At 44.0% G+C, this 16,533-nt stretch overlaps 1 protein-coding gene across 5 annotated transcripts in view; it reads right to left on the bottom strand.

Moving 5' to 3' along the window:
- Positions 1-16,533, bottom strand: part of LOC309585200 (E3 ubiquitin-protein ligase NEDD4-like) — a 103,778-nt gene that overhangs the window by 12,390 nt on the left and 74,855 nt on the right. For 3 of the 5 annotated variants that reach the window (XM_082301752.1, XM_082301750.1, XM_082301749.1), the window contains 13 exons: positions 13,849-13,899; positions 11,768-11,829; positions 11,545-11,647; positions 11,143-11,309; positions 10,109-10,241; positions 9,421-9,597; positions 8,029-8,103; positions 3,549-3,680; positions 2,985-3,104; positions 2,107-2,304; positions 1,622-1,699; positions 224-278; positions 78-134 (listed from right to left, as the gene is read on the bottom strand). In XM_082301752.1, the coding sequence (XP_082157878.1) occupies positions 78-134; positions 224-278; positions 1,622-1,699; positions 2,107-2,304; positions 2,985-3,104; positions 3,549-3,680; positions 8,029-8,103; positions 9,421-9,597; positions 10,109-10,241; positions 11,143-11,309; positions 11,545-11,647; positions 11,768-11,829; positions 13,849-13,899 (1,408 nt within the window). The remainder of the gene's footprint in view (positions 1-77; positions 135-223; positions 279-1,621; positions 1,700-2,106; positions 2,305-2,984; positions 3,105-3,548; positions 3,681-8,028; positions 8,104-9,420; positions 9,598-10,108; positions 10,242-11,142; positions 11,310-11,544; positions 11,648-11,767; positions 11,830-13,848; positions 13,900-16,533) is intronic. The other 2 variants (XM_082301753.1, XM_082301751.1) reach the window with 1 other exon arrangement.

The raw sequence follows: 16,533 nt of genomic DNA, 5'->3' as shown, positions 1-16,533 counted from the left end.
TGTTAATGCTTCACAAGTCAGAGAGGGACAAAGCTTGATGAGCCAATTAAAGCAAGCTTCCAGTGAATGTACAGTACCGTAGGAGGGCACTAAGTCTCTGGTATCAATGTCTCCACATATCAACACCTGGCTTCCTAAATGAAGAGTAAAATCACAAAGCTTTCACTTCAATACTTAGTACCTCCCTTTGTCTATTTGCTCTAGTACCTGAGTGCTTACTTACTATGGTCTATATAAAACGTTCTTCCATCCAGATGTATTCTTTCCTCCCAGCCAGGCTGGAAATGGGAAATAAAAACAAACAAAAGAGAGAGTAAGTGAAATAGTACCAGTCTCACACAGCCTGAAGCAGTGCATTGCCCACACCTACTGGACTTGTCTCAAAAATGCTTACGAGGTAGGAAACCCCAAGCGACCAGATGCATAATGGCAACGTCAGAAATCCAGGCAAACTCAGACCTAGATCTTATATAGGTGACTGCATCCCGTGCAGGGAGTATTTTTAAAGCTTGGAAGTGGAAATCTCTTCCCTCAGGATTCCCACCCATTTCCTGCTGTGAGCAAATAATCACAGAGAACAGATGGTCCATCATGGCTTAGTTTTAAAGTTTCTGCTCCTACTTCTGAAAGCTATGTGGGTTATTTACTGTAAATGTGTAACCCAGGCTCCCTGTACAGTGGGACAAGAATGTTCTAACCTAGTCCTCAGTGCTTCCTTTCTCATCCATTCCTTTTTCTCATGTCCCAAGCGCCTGCAGTGCAGAAAGGAGAGAGGACGGCAGGCTGTAGGGACAGGCAATGCTGGCCAGCCTAGACTGCCAGAAGATACAGAGCAGAAATCATTTCACTTTAATCTTGTTGGAGAAACTTGTGTTAAATTCTGTAGTCAGCCCAACCTCACTCCAAACCAGGGGCTTTAACTGAGGTGAAATCTGTTACTAATGATCTGTTGCCAGTGACAAGTCAGGCTACCCTGGTTTCACTGCATGTCTCACCCCTCGCAGTTAAAAGAACAAATTCAGTGCCCCCAAGGTTAACACACGCCCCACGTACCTGGACAACTGCAAAAGCACAGCTGCTTCCTAAAGCAAAAGAGCATTCCTGCTGCTGTGACCAGGAATGTGTCAGCTTTCACACATTACTTTCTGCCTTTAAGGTCTGGGAGTATTTTAAAAACAAAGCAATGTTCTGCATTTGACATGTCTGTAAATCCCCATTATTCTTTGGTTACAAGTATGACAAAAACTTCTGACACGAAATTGATTATTTGCTCTGCAAAACATGGAGGTTTCATTGAAAAAATCAAAATTTATTCAGATTTCTAAATGCTAAAATATGCTGGTGTACTGATAAGAGCTTGCTTGCCACAATCTGCTCTGCTTTTCTTAAGCAGTAAATGATTATTTAAAAGCACAGTCAGAGACACAGCCCAGGTAAGTGTGTGCAAAGCTCAACACTTCATTAGCACAGACAAAGGCCAAGAGTTAGAGCCCGAGCAAGCCCCAGCTCACAGCAGGGCTCCAGAGCCTCTGGAGAAGGGCTGCAGCAGCCTGTGCCCAGGAACAGAGCAGAGCCCTGCGACAGCAAGTGTAGGTTAGAACACAGGCACAGCATCACTTACAGGAAGAGGGCCCAAGTCATTGGGGTTCAGTGATGCTTTGGATCTCAAATGCACTGGAAACTTCAGCCGTGGATCCTCCTGAAACACAGGTATGCAACTGTAAATCCAACAGATCAAGGTAGATCTACAAACTAAGTCAAGCACAGACTTATCTGGAAATCTTCCTATGTTACAGTTACTCTTTTATTTTCAGAAAATAAAACAAAACATGCCTTATTAGGATTCCTACAGGGCAATGAATTTTCCAGTGCTGAGTGAGTTAGGATGATGTAAGACCTGACTCCACTAAGTGTGCTATGTCCAGGGATATTCTTCAAAAACCACAGCCCTGTTCTTAGGATGCCTGCACTCCACAAGGGCTTTCAGAACCACATGCACATTTTTGGCTCTTAAGAACACAAAGTGCCATGCCAAAATGGGGGCATGCAGGCAGGAAGACAGAGATGGGACCATGGCCCCCGGTGCCTTGGCTAGAGTGCCCTTACCCAGGTGGTGGTCTTGGTGTTGTGGTCGATGAAGAAGGGGCGGCCGTTCGGGGCGATGCGCATCTCCCAGCCCGGGGGCAGGAAGCTCTGGGCCCCCTTGTGCTGGGGCTTGGGGGAGTTGTAGGGGGACGGCTGTGGGGACTGAGGGTTGGAGAGGGTGTCCTTCACCGCCCTGCGCACCGGAGAGTCCTTCATGCCCTGCGGAGCAGGAAACAGCACCATTGCTCACATGGTACTTGGGGCTGCAAAACCAATCCAACTCAGCTTCACAGCAAATAGCTTTTCATTCCAGATGTAATTAATACTAGAATTAAGTGCTGGGACTGATTTACTAGAACTTAATTAGCTCTATCTGTGCCTTCTAACACACCCAGTCTTTTGCTGTGAAGGACAAGGTGTTCTGTGCCTTCCTCTGCAATGACAGTGTCCCCAGTATTTACACCTGATTGTACCTTCCCCTGCACCTACCCTGGATGTGTCCATATTTCATTTTATAAGGAAAAGACAAAAGCAGTGTTTTGTGCTTCAGGGGCAATGTATCTCATTTACAAGAAAGCCTTTTAGTGCAAGGCTGTGTGAGCCACAGCTCTTCAAACTCTTAGGTGTAAAGAGGAAATCTGAAGAATTGGCTCTCTTCAGCACAGCCAGGAGTAGCTGAAGCAAGAGTTTGAATCACACCGTCAGAAGTCAAACACACAGAGGCTTTGATTATGTAAGGAGCCACTTCAGCTATTCTGTAGCCATGTCACAGTGAACATCAGTCCACAGCACTTGGAATTACTTAGAGAGAGACTTAAAAGAAATGCAGCCCCCATTTGAAGGACAAGGATTGAGGAGAGGCTGTCGGGAACAGTCGGGAACAGTCGGGAGGGGCTCACCTCGAGCGGTGCTGACAGGGTGACAGTGGGGGAGCTGAGGCTGCGGGGCCGCCGGATCTGCGGCTCGCTCAGGTGGTTGCTGCTGGTCGCGCCCGGCCCCACCATCCCGTCCTCGGCGAGCTGCGCCAGAGCAAAGCCAGGTCACAAACACCGCCCACACGTAGGACATGTTAAAACTGATGTCATTGTTATCATCACTACTATTCTTCTTAAACTTATTTCCCTAAAGGCCAAGTAATTAATGTAATTCCATTGGAAGGACCAAGAACATATGGTTCTATTAATGACTTGAGCCAACTTTCAAATTCAAGCCTAAGAACACATTTGCCTCCTTTTAAGAGTTCTTCTGAACCTCTGGAAATTCCTTCCCTTGCAGCAATCAGCTTAACCTGTGCCTTGACAGTTAAAATAAGTAACCAAAACTATCCCAAATTGTTGCAGCTTTTTATGATTCATCTGTATTGCTTAGGATTTTTCCTTTAAATTTCAGATTTCTGGAAGCTGCTTCAACTGAAATGACCCTCAGCCAAGCTAAGTGTTCGCTCCCTGGATGCAGCAGGGTACCTGCATGATGGGCCGTGTCCACGTTGTGGTCCGGTTGTTGTGGTTGACGTAGTAGGTCCGACCCTTGGCGTCCTTGCGCTCCTCCCAGCCCGAAGGTAAGCCAGGCGTGGTGTGCACATAGGCCACAGAAGGCTGCTCAGGCAAGAAATCACTGAATTCTTATTTTATAATAGCTAAAAAACATTTCAAACTGTTGTTTGTAAAAAAAAGCAACTTGTTAACTTACACTCTTCTTAATCACAAAAACCATACGGAAAAATCCAGTTTCTGATTTAATTTAATTCAAGCTCTTTGTCATGTGCCTTTGAATCAAATAACTTTTTTCTCCCAAGAAATCTTTTGGGTCAGTTTAACACAGATCCAGCAAACAAGCTTATACGCCCTCAAACATTCTATTTCGTTACACATAATGATAAAAATGAAGTCTATGTTTTAATGAGTTTTCCTTAGAAAGCTGGGGTTTGTTCCTTTCATCAGAATGGATAAGTAAGAGTTAAATAACCATGCAGTTCAGATCTCCCAAGTCCTGTTTTCTTCTTTACCCAAGGGTGTCTTGAATCAGTTGCCAGAAACTACTGTGGGTTTAGAAAGTTAATTTTAACCATTTTGCTCTGTCACAAATGCTGCACTCAGGGCTCCATGTCCCGACGACACGAGATAACCCCAAACTAGAGCCTTGACTTCAGCATGACAAGAACTTCTACTAAAAGCTCCACAAGTCAGACCCTGTTCTAAGAGAAGCATACAGGTAGCAGAGGAGTCACGTCCTATTGCCCACAGGAACTATGTTCCTGTGTGTGGCTGATGTTCTTTTGTGCCCTTCCTGTCCGCAAAATACCCAAGCACAAGTTCATACACACAAGCCAGGAACTGGAACCGAGTGGGATGAAGGACCTGCATAATTCAGAGGCTGATGCACTACAAGCTCTGGGGTTTTGCCATGAAACAGTAAAGGCCTCTGAAGGCTCCCACTGAAATCCAGAACACTCTCTTCCTATCCTCTATATTCCTTGCTCCAGCAAGATAATGAACTTAATTCTTGTTCTTGCTTCATCTCTGTGAAACCTTTCCCAAAGCTCCTGCCGAAGGCAGTGCAGGTGCTGTTTAAGAGCAGAACACAGTTGACACAAAGAACTGGAGAACTGCAGGGATAATCAAGAAAGGAAAGGAGAAAAGATAATGGATGGGTCAGAAAACTGACATACTCCAGCAGGGAATAGAAAACAGAGGGAAACAGATGAAGAATCCAAGTACAGACTATCAGACTCATTTCTTTCTCTCCTGAAAAGCCAAGGGCTATTTTCCCTATGGTTTTCACAGAGCTGGCAGGCAGTGAGGAGAGCACCTTGCCCAGGCTGTGCCAGCGGCTGCCAATCCATCAGTCAGGGGTCAGGAAGGCCACAGTAAGAGCTGCAATCACTCCACAGTGTCTCAGTTACAACTCAGATACTGGGAGAAGGATACTGCTTCTGGGCCTGAGCCTGTGGGTCCCATTCCAAGGAGGGGGTCTGTAGGGATTCTGAAAGCAAAACCAAGGTGACCAGAGACTTTTACTGCTGACAGGTTGTTCGTCTGCAAGCCTCAGGCGCCCAAAGACCCAAGAGTATGGAACCTCTGAAGACAAAGGATTTAGACCATGAATCCTGTGTAAGTCCCAATTCCTCCACAGATCTGGGATCTGGGTGTAAATGCTGAACAAAGACAAGAGGGGATTAGTGACTGCAGCATGGTGAGGTAAAACATCTTGGTACAGCTGCACTAATGATGAGTCACCGATATTTGAACTCAGCTTTTTGCAGGAAAATATTAATATTTTGCTCTAAAAAGTCTAACCAAGACAAGATGCTCTGCCAAGAGAGTACCACTGCACTGCAGGTTCATCTAGCACAATTAACTAACCACTAATGAGTCAGGTATTTTATTTAGACTTTGCTATTTGCAAGTGTGCTCCTCTGGTTCTAAAACTAAAAAAAACCAGTGAATATAGACAGTATTACAGAACAATGCATCAACACCCAAAGTAAGATTTATTTATTTCCCAGATGTAAACAGCAAACCTACCAAGTATAAATTAAATTTCTTTCTCTGAAACAAATTCTCTAGGAGGGCATAAATTAATAAAAGCCCTTTATGATAGGTTACTGTAAATGACTTCCATGAAATAACTCACTTCAGACTAACAGTTAATTAGGTTAAAGAATGGGATTTTTTGGACAAAGTTCAATATAGATTAAACCCCCTTTCCTTGCATTACACTTTCAGCAAAGCACGTCAAGAATTTTATTGTATGATCAAACTACAGTCTTGGACTGCTGAGGAACTGCTGGAAAATGAAACTGGCATTCAGTAAGACCATTAAGAGCTCTGTGGTATATCACTGTACCCCCACGGCTCTCAAATTAAGACCAACTTTAAGAATTAAAATTAATTAGTCTAATGGAGAGGAAGGAAAGACAGATGCAAGATGCAAACACAGCTACACGTACAATGATTTGATGTCTCTAATCCCTGCTGCTTCCAGTATTCCTTTTTAAAGAATTAGCTGTTGTAGCTTTCATTTTTCAGGAGCCCATAGCATCTCCCTAGTGCACAGCTTCGTCATAACTCAATGTTGCATCCATGTCCCTAAACCATGCCAGTATGTGAGTGCAAGCAGTGTTTTGAGAAATTTTGAGAAAATCTGGGACAAAAAAATGTAACATTCAATGGCTGTATTTCATTCAATACATGAATGCTTGCTTTGTGGAAAAAAAAAAACCCAAAACTTCCTCATTGTACAAGACCTAAATGTCCCCCCATTTTGTTTAGAGATAGTGCTTGATAAAGGGTTTTATTACCGTTGGCTCCTCTCCACCTGTGACAGTTGAAGAACGAGCTCTCCTAGAGGGACCACTCTGCTGTTGAATGATAATTAATGTTACACATATTTACTGAAGAACGTCACAAGTTACTGTCACATCTTTAGGAGCAAGGCATCAGACATATTTACTGAGAGAGCAGTTAGATGGATAATAGCAAATCTGAAAGTCATCAATCACTAGTAACCAAGCCAGAATCCCAGAGGAGCGCTGGATTAAGGAAGAACATGTACTTAGCTGCCAGAAGAGAAATGATCATTAGCTCAGGAAGGATGAAATGTGGTTAAGATCAGGTAAGATGATGTTTTAGAGCAATGCTCTCAGTGCTACTTATTTGAACATGTGCTCAGGAAATGAGTGTCCCTCAAGAAGCAGGAGAAAGGCCTCTCCCCAGCCCCACCTGCCAGCCCATGTACAGCCCCCGGCTCCAGCAGTGCTAAACACAGCAATAAAGCAGCACAGCAGCCCTTGTTCCCCCTACAGTCAGGCACAGAGAGCAATAGCTGAGGCACGACTGCACTGGGACCCATCCCACTGCTCACCCCCAGAGCCAGGGACATGCTTCAGCTACACTAAATAACTGCTACAGCACAGGAAAAATCCAGCCAAGAGAAAACCTCCATGGTTTCTGGAAGTGTTTGCCCAAGAGCAGCAGCAGAGAGAACAAGCAATGCACAGACAAGCAGCTTCAGTAACAAACTTCTTGGTATGCACAGGTTTTCTATTTGCAGATTCACATGGGACACATTCATAATAAAAAAAATGAAGACAAAACTCTTGATGAAGAAAAATATAATTTTTTAAAATATTCTTTTGCAATCTGACTAGTTTTACTCAAAAGCACACCTTGCACGCTCCTATTTTAAGTGGTCTCTGTACCTACTGCTGAGAGGTGGCAGAGAGAACAAACCTGCCACCTCTGCAACTCTTGCATGTGGGCTGTAGGACAGGCACCACTTTCTGTCAGCTGGAGCAGAGGTGTGCATGGTTCTGAAGGGAGAGAAGAGCTTTGTTGACAAAACATCTTTGTATTTTCTCCTGTTTGAACAATCTCCTTAAATAAACCTGCAGAAGTTGCTTCCCTAAGACCCTCAGATTAAAGAACTGCAATTCTACCCAGGTATGTCATACCAGACTATCACCAAAAGCCTCATTTTCACTACAACCAGGCAAAACACCAATCCTTTGGGATTTTAGACAGATTTATATATTGCAAGTAAAATCAACTTATGGGTCACAGGAATACACCTGCTGTGAGAGTCCTGCGGCTGCTCCAGTTCCAGGTAGAGCTGGTTCTCTTGCCCTCTCCTCCCCCAGCTGGGAACACCCCTTGGAGGAGTTTCTCTCTCCACTGACTGCACATAGGAGTGCGGTAACCTAAATTTCCATGTTCAACAACTGAGGAGAGTGGGACTTGCTCAGTCTCCAAATGTTTACTTCTCTCAGGAATGTCCTCCTTTTTTAGCTCACATGAATTTGGTCTCTGTTGCTGTTTGGGACAATCAGATGCCCACCCTGGTCACTGATCCGTGTCTGATTAGAGCTGACCCAAGGCAAGGTGTTATTCAGAATCAGAGAATGTCCACCCAAAAAGGAAGAAATAGAAGGGACCTCTGGCTTACCAGGGATAACTGGGACTGTTCAGCGACGGTGTCTGTTACACTGCAGGACCTCAGCCGTGAAGAAGGGTCTCTTTGCTGAAAAAAAAAAAAAAAAAAAAAAAAAAAAGTATCCAAGTTAGGGTGTCTTAAAACATGAAAACATGATGGTTATTCAGAAAATTCAGTAACTACAGGTACTAACCTCTTTGTAGCAAATCTCCTGTAAACAATTATCTACTTCTGCTTTACCACAGAGTGGTATATCCCATTTCTCTGCTTCCTATACACTACAAAAAAAAGGGCCCATTCATTTTTCTAAAGGAGAAATGTCAACATGAATAAACTCATGAATTATTGAAAAAATAAGGCATTAAGAAATAAATCCAAAATCAAATATTATGGATGAGAGCTCAAAGTCTTTTTTAAAAATTCATTTACTTAAAAATTCATGGTATTTAAAAAAAAAAAAAAATCAGTTTTGATTTTCCTCTTTGCCTTCTAACTTCTGAATTAGTTGTGTCTTTTCCCAAGACACATCCTTCATGACTGTGAACTAGAAATAACACCTCCCTCAAAAAGCAGATACGCATCATGTCTGATTGACACTACAATGTAGCTCCTCCCTGCCAGTCCAGCTGGGCACTCCAGGGCTGAGCAGTGTTCAGGAAAATACAGCACTGACTGCTGCAGTAAAACCAGTGGAGGGCTACTAAAATTGCAGTTCTCAACACAAGCCCAAGCGCCTCTGCATGCAGATCCAGCAGAGCATCAGAGCTGTCACTTGCTGACCAACCTCTAGGTGACATTCCCATCAGTCAGAGACCAACTGCACTGGCTCTTTGGGAAAAATGCACCTAATCGAGATTCTGTTTGATGAGAACAAGAGTAAATATGATTTCTTATCTCTTGAACTGCAGAGGTACCTTGATAGCATCATACTAAGAATATAAAATAAATAAATCAGAGCACGATGTTCTGTTTAATATTTACAATTATTTTTGTAATCAAAGAGACAGAAAACATTCCCCCACTTGTACATACATTATCCTGATTTTTTATGGTATCCCCATTCTGACTAATGGATAGTGCAGAGACCATTTTTCTGTTTTTCCCTTTCCTTTGAAAATTCCTAGGTCTACTCTCATATAGTTTGTTTCACTAAAGGTCTAAGAGTAGCAGAATCTGAAGTGAAACTCACACAGAGGAACACTTAAAATCTGAACTGAGGAATTCTGTTGTCCGAGGCAGTTTGCTCGATGGTGAAACTGTGATGCATTTCTTGGAAGGGAATTTTAACTGCATGCTCAGGTTTTCCTGAGACCAGCAATCGCTCCCCATGCATGAAGTGATTCAGGTTATGCCAAATAAGAGCACATTTCTGCACTAGAGGTTTACAGATTACACATTACGTACAATCAAAGAGCTGAGTTGTTCCCCATTGGAATCAGGAGTGACCTGGAGTCTTCTGCTCAGCTCCTCAGATAGCTCCTGAGGACTGGTCCGGGATACTGGAGATGCTGGAGGAGGTGGCAGTGACAAGCTTAAGGAATCCCCACTGGCACTTGCCTCCTCTGAAATGGTTTCCCAAGGCTAATGAAAGAGAAGAAACTAAGTTCAGGTTTTATACAGACTGAATCTTCTTTCCCTTTGCCTTCTGTGTGATCATCTCACTGTGCCCAACACAAACAACAGCTTCTCTTCCCCCTAAATCAAGGCACTACAGAAAACTGAAGCACAGGGCAGTTACAGCCAGTCCACTTCCCTTCTTTTTGTAAGTTACTACATTGTTGTTCAGAGCAGAATATGAAAGTGTTTCTATCAATGTACATATGACAAGCAATTTGGAATGATAAATGTTTCTCCCAGCATTTACTTAGGACTCAGCTTTGTCCACGGGCCGCCAGGCAGCTGCAGCTGCACAGGACCTTGGCAGAGTGGCTCTGGCTGTGCTGTCATTGTGCTGCTGGCATTTTCCCAATGTAATTTCCACAAATGCTGTGTAAAACCACGACTCTCTGTGTTGCACAGTAATTGGCTCACGTGTGAGAAACATGGCAGCTCGAAGTTTAGTCAGCTCCTTAGGCCCAAGGCTTGGGCATACCTCAGGAATGTCTCCGCTCTCCACAGGCTCTGGTTCCAAATCCTCACTGATGTGGCGCCGAGAGCGGAACCGCCTGTGAGCTGCCTCTTGGTTTATCTGTCTGATATTGTTATCTGACTCGGATCCCACGTCGCTGCAGAGGGGGGAACACAGCATGGGAAGGAGAAAAGAACAAGAAAATAACCCAAGTTAAGCTAAGCCCCCACTTTGTCCATTGCCTTCAAAACCTTGGTAATGCTTTTGATTATAAAAATCATTATTCATGCATATATCCAGCTTCATAATTAGGAGATTGTTTAATCCCTCAGTCGAAAGAAAGTAAAACTGGAAGCACTTCACAAATGTCACAGAACACCAGGTTGGGAAGGACCTCAGGGATCATCTGGTTCAACCTCTCATGGCAGGGAAACCATGGCCTAGACAAGATGGCCCAGCACTCTGTGGAGCCCAACCTTGAACGGGTCCAGTGCTGGGGAATCCAGCACTTCCTTGGACATGGTTTAGTGGTGGCCTTGGCAGTGCTGGGTTAAATACGTGATTTTAGTGTAACTCTTGACACTGTCAGTTATTCACACTCTGTAAAATGTAAGCTTGCCACAGCTTTCTAAATCTAATCTGGAGAATATATTCCCACGGCTTGCAGACTTCTCTGATAGCACATCCAGGGAATGAAGCCTATTCACAGAATAATAACCAGGATCTCCTCAAAGCTAATCTGTTCAACTTCATTAAAGCTTAATAGAATTGACTTTTTTCCTTACCTCTTCAACAGTCTCTATAAGCAAAGTAATTTATTCCTGTTAAATTACTTACTGAAAAATTCCTTATCTGTCTCCTAATATTCTAAGGTGCATTGTTAACGTACTGCCTTCCCTCCCATCTCAGACTTCCTGGAATTTCTCAGAGTACTCTGTGTCTCTGTGATTTGCTGGGGGCGAGGAAGTCTCTTTCAGGCATAAAGCGTGGTTTCCTTTCTGACTCGAGCTCCAGCCTGGTTCTCCATCCCACACAGCCCCCAGCCCACGGCCGCTTACACGAGGCTGGGTCGGTGCCACTGGGTGGTCCTGTTGTTGTGATTCACGTAGTAAGTCCGCCCCAGGTTGTCCACCTTCTCTTCCCACCCAGGAGGCAGCGGAGGAGGTGGCAACTCCTCCTGACGTTGAGATGCGGCATCGCTGGAATCCACCACATCCCAGCCATGCTTAGGAATGAAGGAGAAAGACCTCTGTGGTTACAGTGTGCACCTCATTGCAATGAGAAAAGAGCTAAATCCCCAGCAATCTGTTAAAGAGGGATTCCCAAAGGTGGCTGGGTATTCTCCTGGTGGCTGAGTGCCAAAGAGAACCAACTGCTAACTCTGTTTTCAGGGCTTTATCCTTCAAATACAGCTGACTCTACAATTTTTCTTGAATCCTTCCCTGAGGACCCAGCCTTACCTCAGAGTCATCCCTCTGATCGCTGTTTTCTTCCTCTTGGCCACCATTTTTAGGCATATACGCCATTTTCAGTCTCAAAAAACCCTTCACGCGAGATTTGTGGCTACAAGACAAGGAGGTACATTGCATTTAATAACTCATTTTTAAATAATTGCAAATCAAAAAATCATGAAGTAAGAAATGTTTGAAAGTCCTCAAATGTTTTAAAGGTCCTTCCCCTCACCTTCTTGGTCTGAGGAGGAAATCCTTAAATGTATACGGCCTCTCCATGGTTGGGTCTTCAGTCTGTAAGCAGTGGAGAAAATGGCAAATTAAAGGGCTTCCCCACAAGTCCAGCCACATAAAAAACATTCACACATCAGGCTGACAGATTATATCTCTGATGTCCACTGAATCCTAAGTTACCTAAAGCCTGGAACCTTGGAAACTTCCTATTCCATGAGAATTTCAGCTTTCTTACCAAGTAAGTCATATCCTTCACATGTGTGAACACACAGCTGCTGTAGGTACAGAAGTAGGAATTTCAGATGCCAAGGGAAAAAGATGATGAATCCATATGCACACTTCTGTTGATTGTCTGGGGAACTTTATTCTAAACTGGAAGCATGAACTATGTTATACGTGGCAGCCAAATCCCACACAGCCTCTCCTTTCCCGGCCTGAACTCTGCCCCTGCCAGTGTCCACTTTCTCTGGGAGAGACACGCTGCCCATTTTGCTCAGAGATGGCAGATTTTAACCAGCTCACCAGCACCAAGGCATGCATGATTCAGCACTGCTGTTTAGTGCCCAGCTGGAAGGGACGTGTTCCCAGTGAGGAGCTGTATGTTTTACCCAAATTCTGTCAATAGTAATTAGCTGGTATTGGAAAAAAAGGACTTTGACAAAACAAATCAGCAGAATTAGAAAGCTGATTATGAATTTGTTAATAAATACACCCCAATGGCTCCTATTAAGGTCCTGGAAGGATGACTGAAGATGTACAGCGTGCTTCCCTGAGCCGGTGTGCACACACATCTTCCCAACAGGTAACTCTCTCCCTGGAGCAGGGCAGGAGCAGGTGGAGAAGCACGTGGGAGGTCCCACAAGGCCACAGCTACTGAAGAAAGGACTGCTCCGAGACACAGCAGCTTCGGCAGGGAAAATATCTGAGGGGAAAATGACTCTTTCCACTGTTCCTATTATTTACTATCAGGGCTATTTAGGTCATGTCTGTGCATAAGGATACCAAATGGAGATATCCACACAAGCACAGACCAAGCAATCCTGCACAACACAGCTGGGATGACACAAGCTCCCATGAGAAGGGAACGATGCATTTGTAACCACAAGGTGCTCGTGATCCTTCCCTTGTAGCTTTCCACTGTTACAAGTTTATAACCCCACACACCATGTGCTGACTGGAGATCAACCATAAAAGATACTTCTAAACAAGCATCACTGTGCAAGTCATTACAAAGCCATTTTCCTCCCACAATAGCATACATCAATAGCAACAAGTCAAAACCAGACACAAAAAGCCAGTTATGCTTAACTGACACCTTATTTTGATGTAAACACTGCAATAACTTCACCCGTTCACACATAAAAAGCCCTGCAAGGTCACAGATGTTAAGATTAACGTGCACAACATTTAAAAAATATTAACTACATTCAGTCAATGTTAGTCATCCAAAACAGTATATAATAACAGAAATGTTTGTACCAAGGCTAAAGCAATCACTGCATATATGTACACGTTTGTTGATTCCTAGTTATAAATCTATAAATAGGAATTGCACTCAATTTAGCCTCTAATTTTGCAGTCCATGCAGAATCCTGGCTGCTGGGGGGAAACCAGACAACTGGAGCTTTACAGAGTTACAGAACCAGCTTTACGCTGAATTCCTCCATTAATTAAGAAACAGAAACAAACATTACCACCCTCAAACCAAACACCTCAACAGACAATAAAATGATTCAAACCCTGTGTTAATTACTTTCAATTGATTGCTATTGAACTCTTACTGCTGGCAAAGAATTCGATTTCAGCTAAAATAATGAACAGATGACATAGTTCTGGCAGCCTTTTGGTTCTCCATGCATTTGCTGAAGCAAATTTGCTATCCCAAAGCTTTTTTTGCACAGAAAGTGCATCCCTTCCATGCACAGCTGATGCATCTCCCTGTCCCTGTGCAGGTGAGGCTTGGTTGTCCATAACAGTTTCCTTTAAGCTCCGCTGGGAGCACTTGCTTTAGGAGAATGTAAGTGGAGTGTGCAATCAACTGTACATAGCCCCAGGGGTTTTCAGAGATCTGGTGCTTACCGGGAGGTGACTGAGTGGCACATCCACCTGGCCCAGGAAGTCGTCTCTGGTCTGTCATACAGAAAGTAAACTTACATCAGAAAAGCAAAAAATTATAAACATCAACCTAGTCACAATGGTTGAGTACCATTATTTTAGGAATCACCGGTTTCTACCCTCTTATTGTTGCCCATGACTTGTTGCTCTAATTCATTTATCTCAGCACATGATTTCCTGTGACACTCCAAACAGGCTCCTGAGCCCAAGGCACGTGTGGTGGTGCTGACACAATTCTGCCTGGGGGGAAATCACCCCAACCAACCCAGAACCCCTCCAAAGCACTGAGGAGCCCCAGGTGGTTTCCTGTTGAAGGGGGACAGATCCAAGCCACCCTTCATGGACTGACAGTCCTACACTTACCTGTTGTGGGAGCAGCTCACCCAAACAGGATGAATTCCAGCATTTGGGTCTAGCGAATGTTACTCACAACAGGCAAAGCATGGAAATGTTGGCAGCAGCTGAGGCCAAAGGACGCCAGTGGCAGATGGGTGTTTGCTGTGGGACCCGGGCCCTGTGCTTGAGGGACACTTGGGATTCACTCAGACAGGAATTTTCAAGATCAAGCAGTTGCACTCTTCCAAACCCAACCGTCTACCAGGGAACACAGTTTCTCCCAGATACTGTTTGCGACACCAGATACCAGCCCCAGTGATTCCCAAATAACCTGCTGCCTATTTATAACCATGCTATGCACGGAATTCCAGGAAGTACATGCTGCTGCTGCAGAGCCAAGTTTACATATTTCTCATAGCAGAGCATTAAGTTTAATATTAAAATTCACCTTTTATATGATAACATCATAAGAATTCTGTTTCTACTACAAAGATAGGATGACATTTCATGATCCCCACAGAATGGACACATTCTGCTGTGCTGGATGCTATGGAACAACACAGAAAGCACATCTGCACCAAGGAGACCGTAGTTCTTCCAATTTTAAGTAAAAACAGTGAGTAGATTTTTCATTACAGAACTTTGACTATTAATCTTCTTCCTAGCAAATACTACAAAAACCTGGTAGCATGCCCCGTTTTTAGGGAATTAACATATTTTCCCCTTAATACTGGCACCTGTACTTGCCAAGTATCACCCAAGTACCTGCCACCCCTGCTTCAATACAGTCACTCCAATAACTACTCTGAAGAAAATATACCTATTGCTACATCTCTTCTTGCAGCATTTAGCTCAAGAAAAACACAACTCATGGATACAGGAAATGTTCAGGTAGGTTAGAAACAGCCAAAGACGCTGAACCAACAAAATATGTTTGTAGCTTACAGTGGAACTGGAAACCCCTCAGTCCCAGCCATCTCTGTAAGTGGAATTACTTCCTCATCTACTTCTGCATCGATATGGTCACCCTTACCAGAACTAGGGCTCTTATAAAACTCACTCTTTATGTAACACTTGACTGTACATATACATCTGTAAGAAACGGGGGGGAGGCTAGTATATTAATATTAGTATTCAGTATTTTTGTTCTGTGAAAAGAATTTTCTCTTGCAAGCCTCCACTGCCCTAATATTTAGGCATTCTCATTTTGGGGCTTCCTGCTTCCAGCAAAGGCATCTCATGAGCCACAGGAACTTTTTCCATTGCCTTCTTTTTCCAATTTCTCATTATAACAATGTGTGTTTCGAGAACCTCTCTGTCACTAAAATCCAGAGAGCCACCCAAGGCACCAGCCTGCTCCGCTGTGTTTCACAGTATCACACCGCTAACTCCTGCTCCAGTCTGATCCCCCCTAGACAGTGAGTAATCCATTCTCCACAACAAAGGCACAGGATGCAGATGCTCACTGAGCTATAGCTTGAATTGGACTTTCCCAACCAGAATGAGTGACCCCTCAAATGCTATTGCTCCCTAAGTTTTGCTCCTGTGCCACCTGGAACGTGGCCTCTGTGTGGGTAGCAGGACAAGCACACGCAGGCAGGGGTAGGGCAGGGCTCGGATGCTTTGTTATAGTCTTGCTGCAAAGCCCAAGTATAATAAAAGCCATCCCAAAATTTCCTAATTAGCCTTTAACACTCCAGAGCAATTTTACAAAGTTTCAGCATCCCCTGTTGCACCTGTTGGGTTGGTTTCGTACATTTACTGTAGAAGAGGAGAAAGTCAGACACTGTCCTATTTCCCAAGGAGCTCTCTTGAAATGGAAGGTCATCACTTCAGTGTTTTTGCAGAGACATAAATACCCCCTGTCAGTTCAGGAAACCCAAATCTGTCCAACCACCTCGCTCATTCATGCACTGATCCTGTGGGAAAGCAGCATCAGGCTCACACACACCAGGCACGGCGGGTGTTCAGTGTGCTGAATTTTCCCGAGTGTGTGAGGGACCCCTCACACCTGCAGAGACACTGCAATGAAACATGGTCATCACTGAATCCCAAGAACAGCCGAGCACCTCAGCTGTCCAGTGAAAGACAATGGAAAAAAGGTGAGGTCCAGGGGACACATCCAACACAATACATGTATTTTATGCCATGTCCAACGTAAAGAAAAATAAAGTGAGACAGTCCAACTTGAATACTCAAATAAGTCAATCTTACATTAAAATATAATCTGATGTTTAAATGTTCCAGATCAATCTGTGAATGAAGCAGGTATCAGGATTAGGGACCATTCCTGGGAGCAGCAGGAGTGGCAGG

The sequence above is a fragment of the Coloeus monedula genome (assembly GCF_965178545.1).
Source record: "Coloeus monedula genome assembly, chromosome: Z".
Lineage (NCBI taxonomy): Eukaryota > Metazoa > Chordata > Aves > Passeriformes > Corvidae > Coloeus > Coloeus monedula.
The sequence above is the reverse complement of the archived record's forward strand: the minus strand, read 5'-3'. Positions and strand labels throughout refer to the sequence as shown.